The 26165-nt window shown below is 42.3% G+C and overlaps 1 protein-coding gene across 4 annotated transcripts in view; it reads left to right on the forward strand.

Moving 5' to 3' along the window:
• QRICH1 (glutamine rich 1) overlaps positions 1-22261 on the forward strand; it is a 30451-nt gene extending 8190 nt beyond the window's left edge. For all 4 annotated transcript variants that reach the window (XM_048491668.1, XM_048491669.1, XM_048491670.1 and 1 more), the window contains exons 2-10: positions 2711-3043; positions 7575-8597; positions 13231-13408; positions 13837-13991; positions 15011-15125; positions 15906-16014; positions 17227-17378; positions 19182-19272; positions 21360-22261. In XM_048491668.1, the coding sequence (XP_048347625.1) occupies positions 2732-3043; positions 7575-8597; positions 13231-13408; positions 13837-13991; positions 15011-15125; positions 15906-16014; positions 17227-17378; positions 19182-19272; positions 21360-21552 (2328 nt within the window). In that variant the 5' untranslated portion in view covers positions 2711-2731 and the 3' untranslated portion in view covers positions 21553-22261. The remainder of the gene's footprint in view (positions 1-2710; positions 3044-7574; positions 8598-13230; positions 13409-13836; positions 13992-15010; positions 15126-15905; positions 16015-17226; positions 17379-19181; positions 19273-21359) is intronic.
• Positions 22262-26165: the final 3904 nt, after the last annotated feature.

Below are 26165 nucleotides of genomic sequence, written 5' to 3' on the forward strand. Positions count from 1 at the left end.
CCTCTATGCTGTGGACTCCCTGGTGTTGTGACATTCAAAACTGAGACCCATTCAACAAATTACTGTTTGGTTCTTGCCTATTTGTTTAAAATAATTAATTTACTCCCTGTCTTTCTCCCCAGTGGGGATTCAAAGCAGCTTACATCATTCTTTTTGCTCCTCTATTTTTTCTTAACAGCAACCCTGCGAGTTAGGTTATGCTATGAGTATGACTGGATGAAAGTCTCCCTTCATGGAACAACTGGGAATTCAAACTCAGGGTTCCAGATCATAGTCCAGCACTCTTCACCCCTGTGCCACACTACACCCCTTCCAGGTTTCTAAACTGAGATTAAACCGTTGTAGATAGTTTGAGGACTTCCTAGTCTAGGAACTCCTCAGATTTGGGCCCCTTCCACACATGCGGAATAATGCACTTTCAATCCACTTTCACAATTGTTGGCAAGTGGATTTTGCTATTCCATACAGTAAAATCCAGCTGCAAAGTGGATCGAAAGCAGATTGAAAGGGCATTGTTCTGCATGTGCGGAAGGGGCCTTGGTGCTGAATGCAAGAGAAAACAATATGTGAACCCAAATATTTCAGGCTCATTGCCATAATGAGCAAAATATGACTTCTTCATGATGACTTCAAGCAGCCTTCTTTTGTTGAATAAATATATTGTGAATAAATGTCAGGATGCTGTGCGTTTTCACTACATGTACTACTGTAACAACTAACTTTTATCTCAATATTTATTATAATACGGGTGTTCTTTTTTTATCTGTAATATTGTAAGTGGTTTTTTTGCATATAAATTATTTGGTAAATTAGTTACAGTGTTCCCATCAGAGTTTTGTGCCTTGTAAAATGGTGCTTTCCCTTTATACTTGCAAGGTTGTATTGTACACTAAACCAAGAGAAGCTAAATTCTGCATAAATAATGTGAATTAGTGACAATACAAGGTCGTTATCTGAAATTCTTAAGGTCTAGGAATAATTTTGAATACTTAGCTGCTATCTAAAACAAGAAATAGAAGGCCTGAGAAGTGCCTTAATCAGGGCTGTACACAGGGTTATGTACCTAACCTTGTACTTCTCAGTTTTAAATACAGAAACATTCTGTGCTCAGAATAATGAAGAAGGAGAAGAGGAGGAGGAGGAGTAGTTTGGATTTATATCCCCCCTTTCTCTCCTGTAGGAGACTCAAAGGGGCTTACAATCTCCTTGCCCTTCCCCCCTCACAACAAACACCCTGTGAGGTTGGTGGGGCTGAGAGAGCTCCGAGTCTATGTAATTTTATATTCAAGTGTGTGAAGAATCTGGAACTTTTTAACGTGGATTTGAATGGTAATTGGGATCTGTAGAACCAGTAGGTGGCAAGGGATTATGCAAGCATTAAAACTCTGCTGCCTTGGTTTATGAACATACATCGTTCAATGCCTGTGGTTTGTTGAGGCTGGTCTTTTCTATTTTTTTTGTCTAATACAGAAACCTTCATTTCAGGTCATTAGGTCAAAGCACTGAGAATGAGGTAACCATTGCAAAATAACACAAGGCGCTCTGTAGTCAACACAATTTTTCAAGCTTGCCTCCCTGCTCATATCTGTGTGCCGTTAGGGGGTAGGAGCATTGGGTGTGGCAGGGTCCCTGCACAAAATAATTGATTATTTTCTTGGCAGAAATGGAAATAATGATTTCAAGAACACAAAATTCTGCTGCATTTGTACAGAGTGCCCCTCAGCCCTAGGTGTACTGGTTACATGCAGCAGATTCTAATCTGGAGGACCAGGTTTGATTCCCCATGCTTCCATGTGAAGCCTCCTGGGTGACTCTGGGCCAGTCCCTTTTCTCTCAGAATTCTCTCAGCTCCATCTACTTCACAAGGTGTCTGTTGTGGGGAGGGGCAGGGAAAGACTCCTTAAGGTAGAGAACATGTGTTTCTCCCTCCTCCCCTTTGGCTTGTTCTCATTGCAGAGGAAATTCTCAGGCTTGTGCGTTTTCCAGCATCTTATGCAGTCCCAAAATTGCACTCCAGGAAGCCTTCAGTCATCCTTGGTTTCTTGTGACGTATCCATTTAGAAGCTCGAATAAAGTTCAGTTTGTTAAAGCAGCTGATTGGATATTGCAACAAATTACAGTTTGCAGTTCAGGTTCTGTATTCTAGGAGAAGACTTCCATTTGTTCCCATTGCAAATGGAGATGTGTTTTTCAGCCACAGCCTCTTCAAATGTGCCATATAATAGACATTTTGGAGTGTTCAGCATACATGGGGTAGATTAATGTCATTCCGTTTGAAAAGCAGTATTGCAGAATTGGTTTAGAAGGATTTGTGAGGAAAGGCGGTATAGTATTTCAGGATTAGAAAGACTTTCTGAGCTGCTGCTATTTCTCTGTAGGATTTTATCTATCAGATGATAATGCGTGTTTTGATCACTTGATTTGTCTTGTGAGTGGATCTTGAGTTCAAGTTTGTTCTGGAAGATCACACAGTGTTTTGTAGTTTAGGGAAGTTTAACAGATCGCAGCCCATGTCTGTTATGCAGAACTTTTTCAACAGGCTAGCTGGTGGTATTAAATAGCTGAAGCACTGCACAAACCTGATAAGGCACCTAATATGTTAAAATCCCCCTGTAAGCAAATGACTTAACATCTTTGTTGTGATATCTGCCATGGAGGCAAATGATAAACTACGGGGGAGGCTAATACCTGTTTATTTTTCTCTTCTAAGGAATCCTGAGGACCTTGCAATATGAATAATTCCTTGGAGAACGCTATCTCCTTTGAAGAATACATCCGTGTTAAAGCGCGCTCAGTCCCTCAGCATAGGATGAAGGAGTTCCTGGACTCCCTCGCTTCAAAGGGTCCTGAAGCCCTGCAGGAGTTTCAGCAGACGGCTGCTACCACCACGATGATATACCAGCAAGGTGGCAATTGTATATATACAGATAGCACAGAGGTGGCTGGATCTTTGCTTGAACTTGCTTGTCCTGTTACAACAAGTGTCCAGCAGCAAACCCAGCAAGAACAGCAGATACAGGTGCAGCAGCCCCAGCAAGTTCAGGTAATAATGCTTTATGTTCATGACTTCCTTTATTATATGCATGAATGTGCAGGGATGTGGTTTTCAGTCCAGAATGTGGAACGTTCATTTCATAGTCATTCACTAAAACAATATAGAATTGTATGCCTATATATTGTCCTGTTAGACAGTTCAAAAGCTGGTGAGGTAGAGCTTGCTGAAGCTGAACCTTCATGGGTTTGGTCAGTGCCTGGTTGGGAGCCCACCTGGGAATCTTATGAACTTTGGTATGAGATCCATGGCACAAGAAAAGTTGTTCCATACTTGTAATAAAGTTTTAATTTCTAAATACTGCTATTACATGGAACCAAGCTATATACATTTTGTTCAGTCGAAATAAAAACCTGATTCAAAGCAATTATTTCAATCTCCTTGCTGCTAAAATTGCTTCTGCAGTGCATATACATTTGCAATAAGAAAAGTTTTCTGTTTGGCTATAACAGATGGAATAGATTGCATTTCTTTCCTGAGAACCCACAGAGCCCTATTACAAATAATTATGTATCTAAAAGTGTGCTAGTCCATCCCAGCAAAGAGCAGCAAACAACTCCTGAAGCACTATTATCAGAAAAATGCTGCCGCCACCCCCCTCCCCCCAACCATCTTTAGAGTAAAGGTGCCCTAAGTTTCCAGCCATAGTCTCCCTCTGTGGAATTGGGAGTGCATTCACACAAAATGTCTCAACTTCTCTTTTGAACTTTATTGTCTTTTATGTGACAATGTCTGTTGTGGTGAGTATGTTCTTTGTTATAAACAAATGGCTTAATGTAACTCCTCAAATTTGTGTCTGTTAGTGTTCATCTCCAAGTTTTATGTTCCAATGTTTAAGCCCATTGTGTCACACAAGAAGCACCCAGGCATTTGTTGATTTTCAGAATGTACCAGCTCATTTTCGGGGGGAAATGGCAGGTTTATTCTCATGGCTTGGAAACTTGCCAGAGCATAACTCTATGAGAGGTGCAGACATATAACATTATAATATGCTGTAGAAAAAAATTATATATATAGTGGATCCAACCTTGCCAGTCTCACCTTTACCTTTTCATGATGTTCAAGCAGATTGCCCAGCCAGCCAGTTAATTGATGAATATTCAGACAATGAGCTGTGTTTGCCCCTACCCTGCTCATGGGGGTGCCTACAAAACTAGTCACTAGCGACTGTTTTTGGATGATAAATAAATAAATGATGCTCCTGGCTCAAGCCCCAGTTCTGATTTAAGATGTTGCAGAAACAGTGTGTAGCTTTCCTGTCTGGGAGAGGATCTTAATTTAAAATGTTGCCATTGGAGAAGACAGTGCCAGGAGGGTTGTCAATACAGGCACTGGAACTCCTGCTGCCATGTGGCAGCTCTTCGTAGGCCATGTTCTACAAGCTGGACTTTCAGCTACTAATTTCTGCCATATCTCCAATATGTAACGTGGGGTAACTGGACATTTTGTGGCCATGACATCTGAAAGTAAGCAGGATAAAGTGATCTGTTTCCAAGACCACGGTAAATTGTACATGTTTTGAAAATATATATCCTGTCTTTCTATTATAAATAATACTTGGGGTGGATTGCATCAACAAATGTAATCATTAATGCTCCATTTTAAAAACAAATGCAAAGCTGTGTGAGAGTGTGCAGCAACCTAAAACAGCAACAGCCAGCCAGTGAAAAATCAACTCTGATAGAAAGCTGAAAATCAATAAAAGCTACAGTGTTGAAGATCAGTGGTGAAACCAACCATCGGCAGCTGCACTAAAACTAACAATACAGATTAAAAGATCAAGTCCAGGATAAATGCTAAAAGCCTTCCAGAATTAAAATATGTCTCCTGAAGTTTAGAGTGAAGCAAAATGGCGAGCATCATGGGATTATATTTTAATGGTCTGGAGGTTACCCCTGAAAAAGTCACATTTTGTGTTCCATAAGCTTCCTTTTAGAAAGTAGAGCAGAACACTGGAAACCTATTGCAGAGATGCCTTTTCTGCATCTCAAACTCTTATGTGGGCTTAGAATTGACTAGCACTGATTTTTGGGGGGCGCAGGGTGTGTGTGTAAAAAACTGAATTGGATTCAAAAATACTTAGCAGTTTCTTGCCGCCCAAGTTTTGTTAACATATTGCTTTCATTTAACCTGCTTCAAAGAGCTTTATTTGCTTTAGAAAAATACTGTCCAGGAAACTTGGGTGCCCTTGACATTTTGTTAAGTTCAACAGTGCCTAGGCATAAATATCTGTCTGCAAGCCTGCGCTGAAGACTTTTTGCTGAAATTGTTTTCTCTGAAGGTTGCTCTTACTTTTAAACAAACATCTGTAATAATGATCTTGGTATGTGAAAGATCAGGTATTAATATAAGAAGAGATTTCTGCTGCACTGCCATTAAAACAGCCTTAACCTTTTGTGTGATGAGAACTTGGAAGAAACTTAGGCAGATTCCACATGGGCCAAAAACAGTGGTTTGAAAACAGTGTAAACCCTTTTACACCTTTTTAAACCATCTTGCATCGTTTTCACACTGCTGTTTTTAGCCTTTTTGGAATCTGCCTAAGTTCTGAAGGAGCAGAACAATTTCATCCATCATGGTTTATGCAATGGGCATTGATCAGTCCCTTTCCCTTGAGGCACAGGATTTCCACACACAAATGTAATTCATATTTCTCTTCCAATTCAAAGCTAAGGGGGTTGAGATTTTTTTAATCAAGAGGTAACTCAACATGTCTTGTGTTGTATCTTTCTCAGTCTTCACACTTTTTAAAATAGGCTTTCAGATATCTGAAAAGTACTTGTGGGTTTCTGGAACACTTTCTTGTGCGGCCTGCATGTTGATAATCATATTGGACTAAGAAATACCATATTGGACTAAGAAATACCAATGACAGCAAGGTGGAATCATCTTTTTGGCTTAAACGTGGTTCAATTAATAAAATGTGTACTTCACTAACCTGCCTTGGGGTGAAGTGAACCCCAAATAACACATTAAAATGTTTTTTTAGAAGCCCATTAGAATGGACATCACCAGGAATAAAGAAAAAAATATTTTTGATTTGCCATTTAAAGTACAGGAACCGAACAGTAGTAAAGGAAATAAAAAGTGTAGTATTTTTTCACTTTCATCTATATGCTTTTAAAAGTTTCTCATTCAGTGCAGTTGGGGCAAAAGTTATCCTAACACTGCTAGTCTGTTGCAGTTTGTGAAAATTGCAAGTGTGGTGAACAGTGGAACATAACAGGGCAATTGACCTCGTCAGCGTTGAGGAATACATAGAGCAAAGAGTTGCAGAAAATTTGGAAGCAAAGTTTTATCAGTTTTCCCTATTTCTCCATGTCGGTTTGATCCTACTATCTTAATAAAAAGTAAAGCAAACTATTTTCCTTTCCCTGTCTCTGAAGGATTTAGGCTAATCCTGAAGGTACCAGGAAAGGTGTATTTCCTCTTTTTCAGTAGATAATTACCAAAAAACAGGATAGAAACAAAAATTTGGTACATGATATTTGCTGTTAGTCCTCCGGTGGCAGTTGACTTGATTCAAACCAGTTTCACCACCTCTGTCTCCCAGTTCTACTTGTTTGTAAATTTGCACAGGAAGATTGCTGGGCAAAAGCAACAAAGTACTCAAACAGTACAGAGCCTTGTCCTGAATACAGGAAGCAAACTGTCTTAATATAAAGCACAGTAGGTCTTTGGCACCTCAGAAAACACAGCATGAAAATATGGTTTGCTTTGGGGAGCTTACCTATGCAGCTTCTGTATAAGACCTTCTGTTCCCTTTTGTCCAGGTGACTTAGAGAGCCACTTGAAAATGTTTGCCCTTGATAGGAAAATACTTTTAAAATTAATATTGACTCTTACAATTTAATCTACATGTTAAATATCGTCTCTTAGGCTAGGCACAAGGGTAAAACCATTTAAAATTAGTGGCAATGAATGGGTCCGTAAGAAAATGTTGAATTCTGCATTGATAATTCTGCATCAAACCTGCCTTTTTGAGATCTATAACCCAGGTAAAGCAAACATGCTTTTAAACATTACTTTATTGGACAAATGTCTACTTCAGCTGTACTTGATAGCTTTGTTGCAGCTTCTAAACATTTTAAGAATATTTGCATCTCACACCACATTTTGGAAATTATTCAGGAGTAAGTCAGAAGTCCCTGCTGGATTTTGTTAGCCTCATGATTGACTTCTAAGACATGTTATGTCTAAAAACCTATTTTGTCATGTCCTGTATTTACATGAGGAAATGTGGAGTCTCTTCACCTTAACCTACTTCCAACTATTGGTTACAATTTGTCTATTTCTTGAGACAAATTTGGTAAGTACTTTATCCCCCTCCCCATGCACACAGCCACAATAAAGACTGTAGCAAAACTGTATTGCCTCAGTCTTCCTATCACTGATTGCTTGGAAAATATAGCATGTTTCTCTGAGAGGTTCTGATACATATGAATTCCTTGGCCTGATCAGAGGCATTGGTGCAGAGTTATTTATGTCCAAGAAAGCTAACTATCAAGCCCTTTTCTTGCAGGTGCAAGTTCAGGTTCAGCAATCCCCTCAGCAAGTCTCCACCCAACAGCTTTCTCCCCAGCTCACTGTTCACCAAACTTCGGAACAGCCCATACAGGTCCAGGTGCAGATCCAAGGCCAGGCACAACAGCAGACTTCCCAGACAATACAGGGTCAAGCGCTTCAGAGTCCTAGCCCTTCTCAGCTGCAGGCGGCTCAGATCCACGTGCAACAAGTGCAGACTGCTCAGCAAATCCAGGGTGCAGAAATACAGGAGGAGCACATACAGCACCAGCAGATCCAGGCGCAGCTTGTAGCGGGGCAGGCGATCGCTGGGGGCCAGCAGATCCAGATCCAGACGGTCGGGGCGCTCTCCCCTCCCCCATCTCAGCAGGGCTCGCCACGGGAAGGCGAGCGAAGGATCAGCACAGCCAGCGTCCTCCAGCCAGTGAAGAAGCGCAAAGTGGATATGCCTATTACCGTCTCGTATGCTATTTCTGGGCAGCCGGTTGCCACAGTCCTGGCCATCCCCCAGGGCCAGCAGCAGAGTTACGTGTCCTTAAGGCCGGACTTGTTAACGGTGGATAGCGCCCACCTGTACAGTGCTACTGGGACCATAACAAGCCCTACTGGAGAGACTTGGACCATCCCTGTTTACTCTGCACAACCCCGTGGTGACCTACAACAGCAAAACATAACCCACATTGCTATCCCCCAGGAGGCCTACAATGCCGTCCATGTCAGTGGCTCCCCAACAGCTCTGGCCACTGTGAAGCTGGAAGATGACAAGGATAAGATGGTGGGAGGCACATCAGTAGTGAAAAACTCTCATGAGGAAGTGGTGCAAACCCTTGCCAACTCCCTTTTCCCAGCACAGTTTATGAACGGCAACATCCACATTCCGGTGGCAGTGCAAGCTGTAGCGGGGACGTACCAAAACACAGCTCAAACAGTGCATATATGGGACCCCCAGCAGCAGCAGCAGCCCACCCCACAAGAGCAGGGGCAGCAGCAGCAACCACAACAGCTGCAAGTTGCCTGTGCTGTAAGTAAAATGAGGGAAGTGTCTGTGCTGTGGAGGGTTTGAGAATATGGGGAATGACCAATTGCTCTCTGTGTGTAAAAGACACTATTGGAACTCTTGCCAGTGTGCTCTTACGTGAAATTACCTGTGATGGCCTGCTGATGCTCAGATTGCAGAATCATTAATGTTTTGATGGGCAGCCTCGGATGTTGTTGTAGAAGTAATGGGGTGGGGGGAGTGTTCAGAGGTCTTTGAGGGTAACCGCATCTGCGCTTGCAGCAGTATACCCTTCTGGAGAAACTGCCCTGCATATTATGAAACATGTTACTTTCCCCATGAAAGCTAGAATATCTTCTGTGTTTCAGGAAATGCTGATGTTGCAAGAATCATTAATCTATGGGATTAAACACTGTACATAGTTACAGAAGGCAAATAGTCCTTTCCAGGATGTTACTGTCAGGAGAAAGGAGAATTGATATAGATTTCTTGTTCCAGTCTTCAGTTTCTAAATCATGAATAGATGAAAAAGGGAATTAACTACTATCTTGGATTTCACAGGGAAGCATATTTCTGCAGGTTTCACTGCTATAGCATCCCACTCTGTATCTGGGAATATTTTGATTCAAGAGTGACTTTTCGGGAGGGCTGCAGCAGAGATCTAAACATTTGTTTTGGTCATAATTATTGGACTTGGACCATAACTTTTCTTGCTGTTATTTTAAACAACTTTTAAAACATGAAATTTGATTGGGTCTCTTTGGCAAATGCAGTGTGGCAATACTGTGATAGCTGCAAAGCAGAAACTAATGTGTCTGTGTCTTGTTTTGTTTTTTTTTCTTTTTTGGAAGGGTATGTATAGTTTTTCTCGTGTATCTGTTAAAGGGTCTGTTTCCAAGAGATGTAAGTTTACCAACCAGTAGGATTGGAGGAGGATTTTAAGGTGACGTTTCACAGCACGCCAGAGATTACATATGCTCATGTTTTAGAGTTACTGGAACCTGTACTTGTCACCTTTGCCTTTAGCAAAACTACTTCCTGAATGCCATCTCTACTTTCTGTTGCCAAGAGCATTTGTATTAGGGAACTGATCATGTTGAAGGATTAGCACCGCTTCATACTGAAAATTGTGGGATGGATGCTTTCCCACATCTCTAACCCCCAGTAGTTCAGTCAGTCCCCAGGAAAGCTGGTTACCAGGGTTACAGGATGTTCATGATACTTTGGCTGGGTAGCTACCATGTCAAGGGGGGAGGAGGCAGAGTTGTCTTCTTGTGTCAGGGCAATTCAGCTGATGGAAGGGGTGGGAAGACTATTTTTTTCATGTTCCCCCTTCATGTTATTACCTCTTGACTCACACAAGTCCCACTCTTTACTCTCAAGAGTCAGGTGGGACTGCTGGGGGACAGACAACATGGGAAATATCCCTGACCATCAGCCCTTTTGGTTGTTTTGTTTTTAATGCTGCTGGTGTTTTATCTGTATGTTGGAACATGTGGCCCATCTTCCCCAAGATTTCTGTTTCTTGGGATTGTGTGGCTGAATTCCCATTGGACTTGAATTGTTTTTCTTTGTTCTGCCTGTAGTCTCCCCAGAAACTTGGGGGGGGGGGGTGTCTGAGTGTCCGGTCTTCTGTCTCTCTGAGTTCTGCTTAAATTTGTGCAACATTTAATAGATAACTTTCAGAGGGAAATCCCTAGATTAATGTGAAACAAATCCTGATTGGGACAGAGCTGAAGATATGTGCTTGTATCCAATGAAAACCAGTTGGGCATATAATTCCACAACAGTTACCATTAGTCTGTCTGTCCAGACATACCTGTGAAGTTCCTTTGTGGTACATTTGCCTCAAAGAAGGAAGCTTCGGCTTTCCAGTTTACAAAAGTCTGTAGGTCAGTTTTACTTACCAGGGATAATTGACTGCCTGCAAGCCTGATTAAAGTCCTCTTCGCTACTTGTCATCATCTCAGGAATGATCTTGAAAGTGTTATTTCATTGCTTCTATTGTCATATCTCTCTCCAATGAAGAAAATATTTTCACCGCCAATCTGACTATTAAATTGAAAGGGAATAACAATATACCAATGGGTGTTTTCTTCTTGTGAGTATGTTTGTACTTGGAGAAAGCTATTAAATGTATCGTTCAGCCTTCACAGATCATGGCAGCTCTAAACTTTGAAGGTTTCAGCAAAAGGTAGTTTCAGCCGACACAAGTTTGTAACTGCAAAAGGAAATAATTCCTCATGCATTCCTGTGTGAGTTTGCATAATAAATGTTTTGGCCATTTATGAACACCTACCGGAATGCTTCCTTAATTGTGGTGTTAACCCAGCCAGCTTATGAAAAATATAACTAAACCAAGATGTCTAATGAAATCTTTATGCTCAAATAAACACATGCATACAATAGTTATGCTCCATTAAAACATCAGGCAACTTTATAACCTTTGGTGTTGGGGTCAAGGGTGCATTACCATCAGGATTATTGTTTTTTTCTTGGTAGGGCTTGTTTTAGAGATCTATAGTATCTTCTGTTTATGCAGTTAATTCTCAGAGTTTAAACAGGAAAAAACTCACATGAAACCAACTATTAGTATATTAAAACAGATTATATAAAAACAGGGAAGAAAAGGAAGAGAAGGATGCTGGAAAGTTGGACTGGAGTATTGCTTTCAATTTTAGGGTATAGGTGTGTGTGTGTAAAGAGGATCACAGAGATGAGCATACTGTTGAGCTCTGTCTAATGTATGTGTAGCTGTAGTGTATCTGCAGATTGGATTTTGAAAAAATGAAGGTGCTTCCATTGGGACTGACCCATTGGCCCACTTTGCTCAACATAGTGTTTTTTGACTGGCAGCTCCTCTTCAGCTACTCAAGCAGAGTATTTTCTAGACACCAGCTACTTGAGATGTCAGGGGTTGAAGCTGGAACATCCTGCATGTTTTCCCATGAATCCAGAACCCCTTATTTTCCACTGCTGCCTCACCTTATTCAGAAACGAAGCACCCTGAAGTCACCTGCCCAAGGACACTTTTGTGGTTAAGTGCTTTTTTACTTGTAGGGTGCCTTGTTTTCCCACCCATTTCCTTTCCCCTCTACTGCCTCCTGGTGCTGAAAGGGAAAACATCTTACTGCTGAGTGTCTGATATGGAAGTAGCCCCTCTCAGGTAATCATAGGAGGGTGCTTTATTCCCAAAAAAGAGAGAGGACAGGGAAGGTACAGTATGCTGCATTCCCTTAATTTGCGTATTTTTATTGTTATGCTGCAGTCATAAATATGTCGGAGCTCAGAGTATGCTGGAAGACTTTTTGATATACTATTTTTATCCATATTCTTCCTCAAAGGCACTTGGGTTTCCATGCGTTCTTCAATGTATTCATTTCCAGACTGTTTGGTACATTGGTTCTGCAAGTGTAGATATCAACTGAATTAGGTGATCTGCAGTAAAGCTGTTATACTATCTTTATTCACTGGAATTGAGTTTGGTGATACTTATAAGCAACAAAAAGGAAACATTTTTCTTGCAATTATCTTTTATTTTGTTCACAGTTATTGCCAGAATCTAGGATTGATTTCAAAATGTACCTAGAACCTCGGTTATTTTAACATCCTTCCTTTGGGTTTTATATGAGAGTTACAACTGCCAACTGGTTTAACTACCTGGTTTGGTATTGAAAGTTATGTCATTGTGATTGGCAGGGCATCTTTACATTGTGCTACACTTGGGCACAAGGACTACCTGTATGGAAGCTGTCAGAAAGGTTGCCCTTGAGCTCCTGGTAAACTGAAGGCACAGTGACCTTAAGAAAAGGCATTTGCTAACCAATTGAGTTTTGTAAAGCTGTGGTCAGGTTTCTCTCAGCAGAGGGCAATCTTTTCATCCTTGACACTTGTAAGCATTCCGGAAGAATATCCATGGTAGCCTTTGATGTTTTTTGGTGCCATTTTTTTGGCCAGAGTAGATTCATTAAGTTTTTGGCCAGAGTAGATTCATTAAATAATTTGTGTTGAACCTGAGAATATCTTACAAAGCTACAGACACTTTCTTACATCCCATGAGCTATGCCAGGGGTAGGGAACCTGCGGCTCTCCAGATGTTCAGGAACTACAATTCCCATCAGCCCCTACCAGCATGGCCAATTGGCCATGCTGACAGAGGCTGATGGGAATTGTAGTTCCTGAACATCTGGAGAGCCGCAGGTTCCCTACCCATGAGCTATGCGGATGATGAACCTTAGATTCACTTGTAGAAAGGGGATGTTCCATTTAATGGCACTACATGTAGTATTAGCAAATAGTTTTTGCATTTTGAGAAATTTTACTGGGTTACACTCGAACACACACAAGTTGGTGCACAAGTGAATTTCATATTCAGACAGGAGTCTTTTCAGTTTTATTTCAGGACACATGTTTACAATTAATGTGAGACATGGTGTACAACCATGGAGTAGGTTCCATTGCAGATGTGGCATATCCACACTGGGGGCTATCGAGTGTTAGAATTACTGTGGAGAAACACCAAGCCTTTATCAACTCTTAAGAAAGTGGCACGGCATGCGAGTTCTGGAGGGTGATATTGTTAAGACTACAAAACAATACGAGACATTTTATTATTTCTGCTACGTTTTATATAATTAGAAGTGGCTTTCTTCAACAGGCTCAAACTGTTCAGGTTGCTGAAGTTGAGCAGCAACCACAGCCTCAGCCTTCACCTGAACTCCTGCTTCCGCACTCGCTCAAACCGGAGGAGGGACTGGAAGTATGGAAGAGCTGGGCACAGACTAAAAATGCAGAGCTGGAGAAAGAGTCGCTGAACAGGCTTGCACCAATTGGCAGTGAGTATTGTGCACGGCAACACTCTTCACTGTGTTTCAGACAAAAGGGACCTTTGTTCTCCTGCTTTGAGTTTTTTGGGTTACTGAATCCCAGGGGCTTGGAGTAGCTTTGGGGCATTATTTGGTTGGAAAATGCCTGTAAGACTACTCATGGTGTGGCATTGTGTTTATATGTGAAACCTACCTATTCACCCAGTTCTCTGTTCTGGGAATTTTTTTCATTTCTTTGCATGGTGACAAGGTTTTAAGAGCATGTTGAATTATTTTAGGGCATTCCAACTGATACCAGATGTTGGAAGGAATCTTGCTTGAAAGCAGCAGGTTTACAGAAAAAGTGGTAGACGGGAGGGGGGAATGACTAATCAAGTCTGAGAAAACAGACACGCTGAAAAATGCTAATTAATTATATTTCGTGCCATGGTTTGCAGGGCGCCAGCTGCTGAGATTTCAGGAGGATCTTATATCTTCAGCTGTAGCTGAATTGAACTATGGGCTATGCTTAATGACTCGTGAAGCTCGCAACAGTGAAGGCCAGCCATATGATCCAGACGTTCTGTACTATATCTTCCTTTGCATTCAAAAGGTATGGAGGTTTTTTTCTGCAGGCTGTCATTCGGGTGGAGTGCAGCAACAGATGTTATCATCTGAAAGATTCTTACACACATCTGGCACAGAAGCCCTTTTCTGTGATTCTGCTGTCAATTTTTTAAAAGGACAGCATATAAATTTGTCATGTTGAATATATTATTACAAGAAGTTAATCCATTTATCTCATTTATCTTAAAAGTGCACAGACATTTTAGCTTGATGCTGTGAGAAAGGGAACCTATACTGGCAATTGCACTTTAATGGAAGGTGGACTCAGAGGCGTAAGGAGGGGAAATGGCGCCCAGAGACAAACCTTCCCAGGGGACCCAACCCCGTGCCTGGAGGCAGGGCTTGGGGGCGTGGCCCCCTCTCTCCCTCCCCGCCACCCGGCTCCTGCCCTCCCCAGAGCCTGGGGAAAGCAAAAGCAACTGCCAGCCTCCGGAGATGTGCTTTTATAGGCACAAAGGCTGGGGTCGAGGCCATTCCCCCAGCCCTGGCCTCCATGCCTATAAAAGCACATCTCCGGAGGCTGGCAGTCGCTTTTGCTCTCCCCAGGGTCTGGGAAGGGCAGAAGCCAGGCTACGGGGATGGAAGGAGGGAGAGGGTGAGAGGGGCAGTGCCCCACCCCCCTCCCCATCTCTGGAGGCCAGTTCCTTCCCTTCCCAGGGTCTGGGAAGGGCAGAAGCCGGGAGGGGGCCAGGGGGCCGTATCTTTGGGCCCTCTTGACCCCGCCCACATCGTTGCCATGTCACCTTTGACTTGATGGTGAAAACAGTATTATCTAGCAGAGAAAGGGATGTCCTCACTGACAGTGATTTGATTCAGAAAGTGCTTATTTGTATATTTGTATGTGGCTGCTCTGTCTCCCTACCAGAGGATGCAGTTTTCCTGACCCTCTTGTGTTAAGTACCCTCTTAAATACTTTGTTTTTCATTTTACACTACAAATGATGCCAGAATGAGGAAGTGCCTTGAAAAAAGTTATCTCATCTTAGTGCGCTTCTCTTCCTTGCAGTATCTGTTTGAAAATGGCCGAGTCGATGACATTTTCTCTGATCTGTATTACATACGATTCACTGAGTGGTTACATGAAGTTCTGAAAGATGTGCAGCCCCGGCTTACTCCTCTTGGTAAGAGTCTTTCAATCAACAGACCAGCTTCAGTGCCCACTGTTTGACCATAGCTGCCATTGGAAATTCTCTTGGAAGGCATTTACTAAAGAATGTTCTTTAATTGGGCAGACTTCCTTTAAAGGGAGATACTGAATTTTTAATCAGACTTGCAAACTTGGGAGTGCTTTTGCTTTTCTGTGGAGGGCACAACTATCAAAAGCTACAGCTGAACAACTCCTTATTACCCCTTTCTAGTTATGCCAATTTATAACACAAAGCACATACTTGCATTTGTTCAGTGTGGATGGAGTTGAGTATAGGTACACATTATGCACTCCATTATATCAAACTAATTTATTTTGGTCTCAGTCCCTCCACCCCCGCAATAACAGAGCTGTATTCTTCCTTGGTCTTATGATAGCTCATGTTCTTAACCACAACATTGTGATCCAAATAATTTCAAATGTAATCTGAACTATGAGTTCCTTTGGCAAATCAGTATTAGCTGAGAATAATCTAGCAGTGTTGTTTCAAAGGATAACACAAAACATTTGAAAGCAATTACATACTAAATATTGAGGAGGAGGAGTAATGACTGGATTTGATGTGATTGGCTAAAATTTGAGCTCTGATCATTGTAAGGACTTGGATGACGGATTATCATGTCACTGAGCAGACTGCTGTACAACTGGAAGATAATTCAGCCTGCTTTCTTGTCTTCTAAGAAATCTTGGAGTGGTTAATTGGAAATGTTTCTTGGTTTTCCTATTTGTTAGCACTGTCTTCTGGTCTTTACAGGCTACGTTCTTCCCAGTCATGTGACAGAAGAGATGTTGTGGGAGTGCAAACAGCTGGGAGCTCATTCCCCAGCCACCTTGCTGACTACTCTGATGTTCTTTAACACAAAGTATGTACTAATTGAAACGTTTCCTCGCTGGAACTTTTGCAGTAGCTTGAAATGGAGTGGATTAAGGAACTCTCTGTGTGTGGGTGCATGCACGCTTCTGTCAACAGAAATATGCTTGTTAAATTAGGCTAAAGCACAGGTAGAGTTGGTGTTGTGTAGTTGCAATGGAAGCTGTGAACCATAGAGTCCCCAGATCTCACCTCTTCCATGGGCTTGGAAGGTGGCCTAGGCCAGTTTGCTTCTTCTCGGCATTAATCCTCAATCTGCAGTTTGGGCATATCAGTGACATGGTAGTTGCAAGTATTTCTATTTGTGTGAAGCCATTTGAACTCTTCAAAGTATGATAGAAGTGCTAATCATTATTTTATTTATATTTTTAAAACTTTGTTTATGCTTCCGCTTTCTTTCTGATGAAAGGAGTGACACAGAGGAGTGTATATTGGTCTCCTCCCCTCCATTTTATGTTCACAAGAATCATGTGAGATGGTTTATGTCGAGAGTGTGTCTGGCCCAAGGTCACCCAACAACAGTGGCACGTGGGGGTTTAAACCTCCGTCTCGCAGATTCTAGCTTGACACTATAACCACTGTTAGATAGTCCAGCATTCTGTTTCAGAATTGGCATATCCAATGTCTAGAAATACAGGGGTGGCCAACCTATGGCACTCCAGATGTTTAAGGACTACAGTTCCCATCAGCCCCTGCCAGTATGGCTAATTGGCCATGGGGTTGATGGGAATTGTAGTCCATAAACATCTGGAGCGCCATAGGTTGGCCATCCCTGGTCTAGAAGCTCATGGGTAGCGTGTCATGGCGATCCTCTTCTCCTTCCCTCCTTAATACCTCTGGTGCTTGGGTATTCAGAACATGGAGGTCCCACTTAGCTACAAAAAAGCCATGGATAACATATGTCTCTCCTATAATTTGTCTAATTATAGTTTCAGTTTACATTGTGCCCATCTAAACAGATCTGTTGCTTATGAACACTTGAACTGTGTAATCTATGAAGTGCTATGGCAGTCATCATCTACTGAATAAATAGCTTGTTAAATAAATAGCTCATTAAAATAAGCACTGTCAAGTCTTGGACAATGATGAGCCTTGCTTAGCTCAGGTCATTTCCCTTTGTTGGACAAAATCCCGTAAGGTTTAATATGCCTCTTTAACTGTCAAGTGTGTATGTGTGTGTTTTCTTTCCCTGCTTGCTGCTTAGATACTTCCTGTTGAAAACAGTAGACCAGCATATGAAGCTGGCCTTCTCAAAGGTCTTGAGGCAGACTAAGAAGAATCCTTCCAATCCCAAGGATAAGAGTACAAGTATCCGGTATCTGAAGGCTCTTGGCATACACCAGGCAGGACAGAAAGGTAGACGCTAACAGGAAAAGAGTCATCTTGCTTGAAATGGCAGCTCTTGTTGGTTTGCTCTGCTCTTAAGGTTTGCAAAAACCCTAATAATAGACAGAGTGAAAATGGGTTACTTGCAAAAAATTAACCAAGCTTTAATACATTGTAAATGCCCAGATGCTATTTGGTCAACAGGGCTTCCTCAGTGGTATGCATTATTAAAATACTACTATAAAGTACAATTTTTCCAATTATAAAATACAAAAATTCTGACCAAGCTATAAAATGCTTATAACAAGTAGGGGCAGTTCATTAGCTTGCTAATCCTTCCTTCATTATTGGAATAATTTAGGACCATCCAGTATCATTTTTTAGATAGTTGTTATATCTAGTCCAAATATTTTAGTAAGCAAGGTCAGAATAAATCCTACCTGTTTGTTGTGTTTATCTTCACAATCAGAAAGCAAAACAGATGGGCATGTACATAGCAGCATGTAGAGCTGCTGACACGGTTTCAGGTGTTGATCATGATCACCAGTCAAACCCTTGGTGGTTTGCACCCAGTTTTCTTGGAGTCCCTTCTTCTTTACATGTCAAGTTAGAAGACCTGCTAGTCTTACATTTGGGATTTATTAATGATACTGCTCCCACTCCCCTCCATTTTCTGAAGACAAAAATAGTTTTACATAGATTTCAGTGCAGTAATTCCTGGTATTTTCTTATATGACATTAGATCTATGTAGTAGTAGATTTAATTAAAATGTTGACATATCAATGAAATGGGAAAATTGGACATGTATGATATGTATTCAACAGTATCTGGCCCAGTGCTTTATAAGTACTTATTACCACAGGAAGAGGGAATGTGCATCCTTGCTGTGTTCCCCTTCACCCCACAGTCCTTCCTGATCCTTGGTAATTAGATTCTGTGCATTGCAGGACTTGTGTGGATTAATAGTCAAGTGGATTGATGGACCTGCAATGGTGAGGGAATCCTTCCTCTTTCTTCCATAGCCAATAAAAGGTTCAAAATGAGTGATTCTCCCCACCGCAGCTTCCCCCAGCTCTGCATGAAGGTTTCATGGTCCCTGGAATTCTGGAGGTTGGAGTGAAACACTACAAACATCTAAGGATTCTGCTGACAGTAGTTAAGATCTTGCCCGTTACGTTGAAGTGGTTTTTCCTGTCTTGCCTTGTTCACAAACACCTCTGGTTTTCAGCTATGCAGTTTTCAAATTCAGCTGTCCTTAGGGGTGCAGTTGCTGACGTACCTTCCTGTCTTTTTAGAGACATTTTTGGCCTTTCCATACTTATGGTTTTGGGCAAAGTTGACATCTTATCCTCCAACCATTATTGGATTCGTCTGGGTTTTTATTAGCTAGGCTGTCTACCTCCTTGCTGAAAACAGAGTGGAAGACTGAGAAGGTTTGCAATTGGCTGCAAATGTAATAAACAAACAGATTAAAAAGGAAATTTTCTCCATCAGGGTCACATAGCAGTTGTTCATGTGCAGCAAGAAACCCGCTGATGTATTTATTGATTTACTTCATTTTTAGTCTGCCTTTCATGTTGACTCTAGGCTGGTTAGAAGATATTGGGGGGAAAGCCAGGATAGTGCCATAAACAGTGCAGTAATTGTGAATTTCAAAATCAGAGTAGTGAAATAGGAAAAAACGGTATAGCATATCAATAAACAGTGTATATTAAAAATTGTCTACATTTTTTTACATATGTACCCATCACTTCAACAGTTTCTGCTTATGTTATACTATAACTATTGTACCGTAACCAATTCTTATGCCTGCTGTTGGGATTGATTTACAGTTACAGATGACATGTATGCAGAGCAAACTGAGAACCCCGAGAACCCTTTGAGGTGTCCTATAAAGCTCTATGATTTCTACCTCTTCAAATGGTGAGTCTTCCTGCCACTCCTGGCCAAAGTCACAGAAATATAGCTGGCTGAGTGTTCCTGTTGTTCTGCTTTTGTGCTGTTTTGTTCTAATCTGTATTTTTTGGAGAGCTATCCCCCAATTGTTCTTTGGAGTCCTGCGCTTGTGTGGTGAGAACAAAGGCTGCAGTTCTAAGGACGCTTTCTTGGGAGTGAACCCCATTAATAACATGATACTTATTTCTGTTTAGGATTGTTTACCCAACAGCAAAACAGATGTTTTGCTACACTTTCTGCTCTAGTCCTGCAGTCCAGTGTTTCAACAATTAGTCTGCTTTACAGCAAAATAACCACACAGCAGTGTTTCCCCCTTCAAATTGAACTTTTCTTTTTCAGTACTTTTTCAGCCTCCAAGTGTGTCCAGTGGCATATCTGATGGAGGCATGACAGTAATTGCATCCATTTGTTCAAGAAGCCTCTCTTGGGGGGTCCCCCCCCCCTCTCTCACTCTCTCTCTCTCACTCTCTCCTGGTGGTGCCACATTGCATCTTACTTTGCAATTTAACATCTTTACAAGGTGTGACAAATGGGGGAAACCAGGTGATGGAAGAGAAGAAAAATCCCTCATCAGCTATGAGTTAGCTTCTGATTCCTCCATCTCAAACCTTCGCTGTATGCAAGTACAACAAGAACAGCACAGTCCTGGGAGATCAACAGCCAACTCCTAGTTGATCCCTCCCAATCAGCAGTGAGTCAGTTCCCTGATGCTTTTCAGACTTCATATGCAGACATTAGCAAAAGGTGTCCATAGCTGTTTGGGTTGGGTGAGTTCAATATACTGATGACATCCACTGCTATACTGCTTTGGGTCTCCAGAGCTTTCAGTCTGTGTCCTGAGCCAATCTGTCCTAGCCCTGGTCAGGTAGCTGAGAATTAGCAAGCTAAAATTAAAGGCAGACAAGAGAGAACTGGTGATGACATCCTTGGTGGTGTCTTGCTCCCTATTTGATGTGGCAAAACCAACCTTGGTTGATGTAGCTATGCTTCATGCTGTTGGAGAAGCATGTGAATTGGATAGCAAAAATGCATTTTATCATCTTGAACTGAATCCTGTGAACTGGGAGAAAGAAGTGAGCATTTGGACTCTGCTTACTTGGCTGCAGTGATTGAAGCTACAGTAAACTCAGGGCTAGATTATTGTAATACACTATACTTGGGTCTGCTGTTGAAGACAACTAGAGAACTTCAGCTAGCACAAAATGAAATGCAGTGTTGTGTACATGGTGAAACCTATTTTTAAAATGTTCACTGGAGGCTAAATTGAATCCAAAGTGCTGGTTATTACCTTTTAAAGTCCTTCATGGCCTAGGATTTTCCTGCCTGCATGATCACCTTTCCTAATAGAGTTCCTTGTGGCATCTTTGTTTTGTCACGCAAGTAGGTTGGCAGCCCCAGTCAAAGCACTGGATCCAGCAATGCAACTGCTCCACCCCATCACTCCTAAGAGGGCTTTCTCACAGCATGGGATGGCAAAAAACACAAAAATGTTCCCTGCAGTCCTCTACTGGCCTTAATGGACTTGTACCACCGAATAGATGGCATATGTTCAAAGGCTTGAACTATGACGCTGTTGAGCCAACTGCTGGGTAGAAACTGACTAATGTCAGCTCCTCCCTCAACCACACCTCTAGACCGCCCCCGCAACATGCAAGTACCCCGCTACATTCAAGTGCCCTGGGGAGATCAAATCTGCCAGCATGGTACTGCTGAACATTTTCTGTAGCATCCTATGTTGTGAAATGCCCTGCTAAGAGATGTTGAGAGAGCCATCTACTTTATTAATTTAAAATAAACAGTGTAATGCCGAATTGTTTCCACAGGCAGTTTCTTAAGGACTTGGGTGGTCAGTGGGAAATTTCATGTTGGGCATAGTAAGCATTGAGTTATGCTGAGGTATTGGTTGTTCTCTTTTATTTAAATATTTTATTAGGGCATTATTGGAATTTTAATAATTTGGGCTGGTGATTTGGGAGAAATGGGGACTAGAGAAGGAAAAGTCTTAAAACAACCATCATAGTAACTTGTTACCTCTTTTTGTGTCTCCTCCACAGTCCCCAGAGTGTGAAAGGCCGGAATGACACGTTCTATTTGACCCCTGAGCCAGTGGTGGCTCCCAACAGCCCTATCTGGTATTCCATCCAGCCAATCAGCCGAGAACAAATGGATCAGATGCTTACCCGGATTCTGGTGATACGAGAGATCCAGGAAGCTATTGCCGTGGCAAATGTCAGCACCATGCACTAAGCAGCCTTGCCAGCTCAGAAAGAGGGTGGGAGTGGGCAGGGGGGTGGGGGGACGAGGCCAGGATAAACTGTACAGCCTTTTACACTAAAGGAGATGCCTAAGTTTTTTTTTTAATTGGTGTAGTTACGAAGCCCTTTTAGGCTTCTTCTGTTTAAACAGAGAACCCTCCCCATCGTGTATCTGACCCAATTGCATCAGCCTTCTGGACAAACCGAGGCTGGGTTCTTTCTCCGGAAGCTGTGAGGTGCTGTAGGTTGAGTTTGGGTCATCTTATGAATTGCGGGGTGGGGGGAACCTGATTGAGAGACTTGGCCTGGCTGGGCTGTTATGTCTTGGAGCTCATTCACCTGGAAAGAGCAGAAAACAGTGGATACCTGCCTAACCTACAGAGGGGCAGTTTGCAGTTTTCTTTCGCTCAGACACTTGATACGTCCTGGAGAGGAGAGGAGAGTGAACTGCAATTATGATTTATAAGAAGAAGAAAAAAAATCAGTTTCTATTAAGACTTTAAGTGACATTTTTAGATGTTAAGTACAAACTACCACACTTTTTTGGCCTGATGTTGAGGCCTTAAAACTTTGAGGCTTCTGTGCCTGATGGAATTCTTGTAACATACACTTGTGTATCATATAAAGATACCACCCTGTTTCTCTTATGTATTCTTACGCTAGTTGTTTATTAAGAATGATGAGCACGTCTTTTCAACATACTATTTGAATGTGTCTTTATTGGGGGGGATGGAGCAGCTGTTCATAAAATATGGAGGTGTTACAGTGACTATTGAACCTCATTGGTCACATTCCATTGCAAGCTCAATTGAATAGGACACCTGCAGACAAAAATGTCCTCTTTTCATTTCATTGAGGCTCACATAGGAAATGTTATTGTTGAGTTATATCTGTCTATCTGCTTGGGACTCTCACAGTAAACTGACATGCTCTCCACTATTTTGGAACAAATGAATGGCGATAATACATATTGAGGAAAGGGGAAGACCTTATTTCCTTAGGCACCTAACCTGTTGAAAGGCTATGATGCAGACAGTTTCAGGTAGGTCATTATGTTAATCTGTAGTAGTAGAACAAGATTCAAATCCAATAGGAGAGCAACACACATTTTTCAAAGTATCAACCCTCACTTTGTCTTAGCTGTTCTGCAGACGTAGAAGCGAGCATGGCCCATTCCTTGTTCTTACCTGCCAAGATTTGGCAATGGGTGTGACTATGGATAATTTGATTTTAATCTCAGATTGTCAGAGAGAGTAGACAGCCACACATCATGCCAAGCTCAATTACAGAGACAGCTAGCTTGTGAGAGTCATCTGATGACCTGCTCCCTAACCTGTTCTCTATCTGCATAGAGCAGTGATGGCGAACCTTTTTGAGGCTGAGTGCCCAAACTGCATCCCAAAACCCATTTATTTATCGCAAAGTGCCAACACGGCAATTTAACCTGAATACTGAGGTTTTAGTTAAGAAAAAATGGTTGGCTCTGAGGTGTGTGTTTAAGCTCGAGAATGCCAAGTCTTGGTGGTAGTTAAGTTGGCTTTGTTGCTTTGAAGCAACCGTATTGCAACTCTTCTAACAGGTGAATCATCCATGACTCTAGGAGGTTTTACTCGTAAGCAGAAGTTCCCCATTGCCAGCAACCGTAGCTTATTCCCAGGTAAAGGATGCAAGAGTGCTTTACAGTTCTTTGCATGAAAATCAGTGGGGTTTAACAGCGCTTAATGCAGGGTTACCTATAGTGCTTCCCCAAAACTAGGTGTTAGGTTTAATACTAATAATCAAGCCCAGCGGCCTAGGCCATTTCCATAGATGAGGGCGATTCCCCCCACACGATGAACTCTGTTTGTGCTGTGCTCCACAGAGAGGGCTCTGGAGTGCGCTACACCTTCTGGCACCTCGTAAGCCCATAGAGTTCAGCCATCATCACTGGCATAGAGCCTATAGGGTGAGAACCTCTCTTGTTGCTTTCACTGTTATTAATTGAACTGTTGATCTTGTCTTCACTTGTCACTTACTACTTGCTGTTCTAACCACCAGACCTTAGGAACCAGTCCAGAATCATCACTGTGCTTTTGGAATTGATATTATCTCAGTCTCTGATATCTCATTCTGCTGGAAGAAAAATAAGAGTGTGGATTTATATCCCCCCCTTTCTCTCCTGAAAGGAGACTCTAAGAGGCTTACAATCTCCTTTCCCTCCCCCCCCCCCACAAACACCCTGTGAGGTGGGTGGGGCTGAGAGAGTTCCAAAGAATTGTGACTAGCCCAAGGTCACCCAGCTGGCATGTGTTGGAGTGCACAAACTAATCTGGTTCACCAGATAAGCCTCCACAGCTCAAGTGGCAGAGCAGGGAATCAAACCCAGTTCTCCAGATTAGAGTGTACCTGCTCTTTACCACTATACCTCGCTGGTTCTCGAAGGTTTCTGTGTCAGTTTTTTTACCAAATAATAGGATGTGACCCTAGTATAAACTGCCCTATAAGTACTGTGGTTGAAGGTGGTGAAGTTTAATTTTGGACTGTTGACTTGAGGATGAAGTCTCTGCTACAAAACTGCAGTGTATGCATTTTTTCTCATATATATTCTAACTGGACTTGAGGATGAAGTCTCTGCTTCAAAACTGCATGAAGCAGAGACTTCATCCTCAAGTCCAGTTAGAATTCAGTTGCAGTCGAGCATAGCAAATCTCTTAAGGACATTTGTAACCAGTAAATTACTTGCTGCATTTGAGAAGAGGACCTTTACGTGATAAAAGAATGCTTATAAAATCCTGAAAGGAGCAGCCAGTTAAAAAAACCCCACTCCTCTCAATTAACCTACAGAATGTGTCAAACAGTGGAACAGACCAATGAGGCAGCAAGGGAATACTAATGGTATTTGCTGTCCTGCCTCAGACATGAGAGTATTTTTTTTCTTGGAAATATCTTGTATGGGAGGAGGGTAATAATAAAGGCTATTTATTTACTTAATTTATAGCCCACCCTTCTTGCTGAGATTCAAGGTGAACTACAAAACAAAAACAATACCATGCAACAGCAGAGACATTCAGTAAACAATACAGATTAGAAAACAATGCAAACAAAAAACTGTTTACAGAATGATGTACTGTAATGCAGAGTGGAACAAAGGAAGAAGCTGGTGAAATAAAAGCAAGGTGATAACAAGCAGTAAAAAGTGCAATAGACTATTCCTTATAAAAGTGCCCTCCTGGACTGTACTGTCATATTACTGTTCTGTCACTTTGTAAAATTACCTTTCTGAACACTTCTGCTTTGCACATTCTGCAAAATGATAGCGTGGGGGGCCTTCATTATCTCCTCAGGCTGTTCTACAAGGTGATGGCCACAAGAGTATGCACTTGTATAAGTTATTGCTGGTTCTCAGCATTTGGAAGTGGTCTTAGATTTAGAAGGTTTTGATCAGGTGAGGGAAGCTCATGGTGGGTCACAGTTGGAGAGGCAGTCTGATGGGACATGGGTTTGTAGTCACCAGTATTCAATGAAATGTGTGATATACATGCTGCACCTAGCTCTAATAACAAATAGGCTGCAGCCTTAAAAGTCAGATCTCTGTCTAGTGTGTTACAATTGTCTTGAGGTTAATGTGGCATGAATTTAGGTGGCTAGGTTGCCCAAGTTGCAAGTAAGCAAAGCTGTCCCCAATCTGTTAAGACTACAGTCTTAGGAAAGGCTGGCCTGGTTAGTTCTTGGTTGGGAGACCACCAAGGGTTACTACACAGAGGCAGGTAATGGCAAAATAACTCTGAATGTGTCTTGCCTTGAAAACCCTACTGATTTACCATAAGTTGGTTGTGACTTGATGGCACTTTCAGTAGCCAGTCCTGAGGGTTTGTTTTTTTGGCCATCAAGTCATCTGATATATGGCAACCTCTGGCGTGGGCTTCAAGGCAAGAGACGTTCAAAGGTGGTTTGCCATTGCTTCTACACCTCCTTCTGCACCTCACAATTCTGGTATTTCTTGTAGGGTTCCCATCTAAGCACTTGCCAAGGTCAATTTCTGAGATCTGACGAGATCAGGCTACCTTAAGTATTACCTAGTCTCAATAGAGCGCAGCCCAGTCTCATCCCCCGTCCCGCCCAGCCATTTCTGAATTATGTGGTCTGGGTGTATCTCTGCCTCCAGGGCAGCTTTTTCATCCTCAGTTTGAACAGCAGCTTACTCCCGCACACCGACGTTGAAAAGCCGCCCCTTCCTCAAAATCCAGCTTTTCGGTGAAGCCTCTTCCGTCTCATTCCGCCAAGCCTTCATTATAAGGTCAGAAAGCGGGTGGGAGGCTAGGCGGCCGCAATGTGCACGGGCTGTCAGTTCCTTGGAACTTCCCATACTAGATATGAACGTTCTCAACTACAGAGAGGGTAGAGCGGCTCCTTTCAGAATTTCCTCAAGGTAAACCACGGTGGATTTCCGGTTTAAACCGGAAGTCCAGCCTATGCATTGCCTTTTCACTGAGACTCAACATGCGGGGGGGGGGGGGAACAGACACTACTTACGCAGCGCAGGAGGCGGAGCTTCGGCGGTCGGCCTCCCGTCCTCGCGGCGCTGTTGCTTCATTCCTCTCAGGGGTGCTCTCGTGGCGGGCTTTC

This window comes from Sphaerodactylus townsendi, linkage group LG03 (genome assembly GCF_021028975.2).
Source record: "Sphaerodactylus townsendi isolate TG3544 linkage group LG03, MPM_Stown_v2.3, whole genome shotgun sequence".
In the NCBI taxonomy this organism is placed as follows: domain Eukaryota; kingdom Metazoa; phylum Chordata; class Lepidosauria; order Squamata; family Sphaerodactylidae; genus Sphaerodactylus; species Sphaerodactylus townsendi.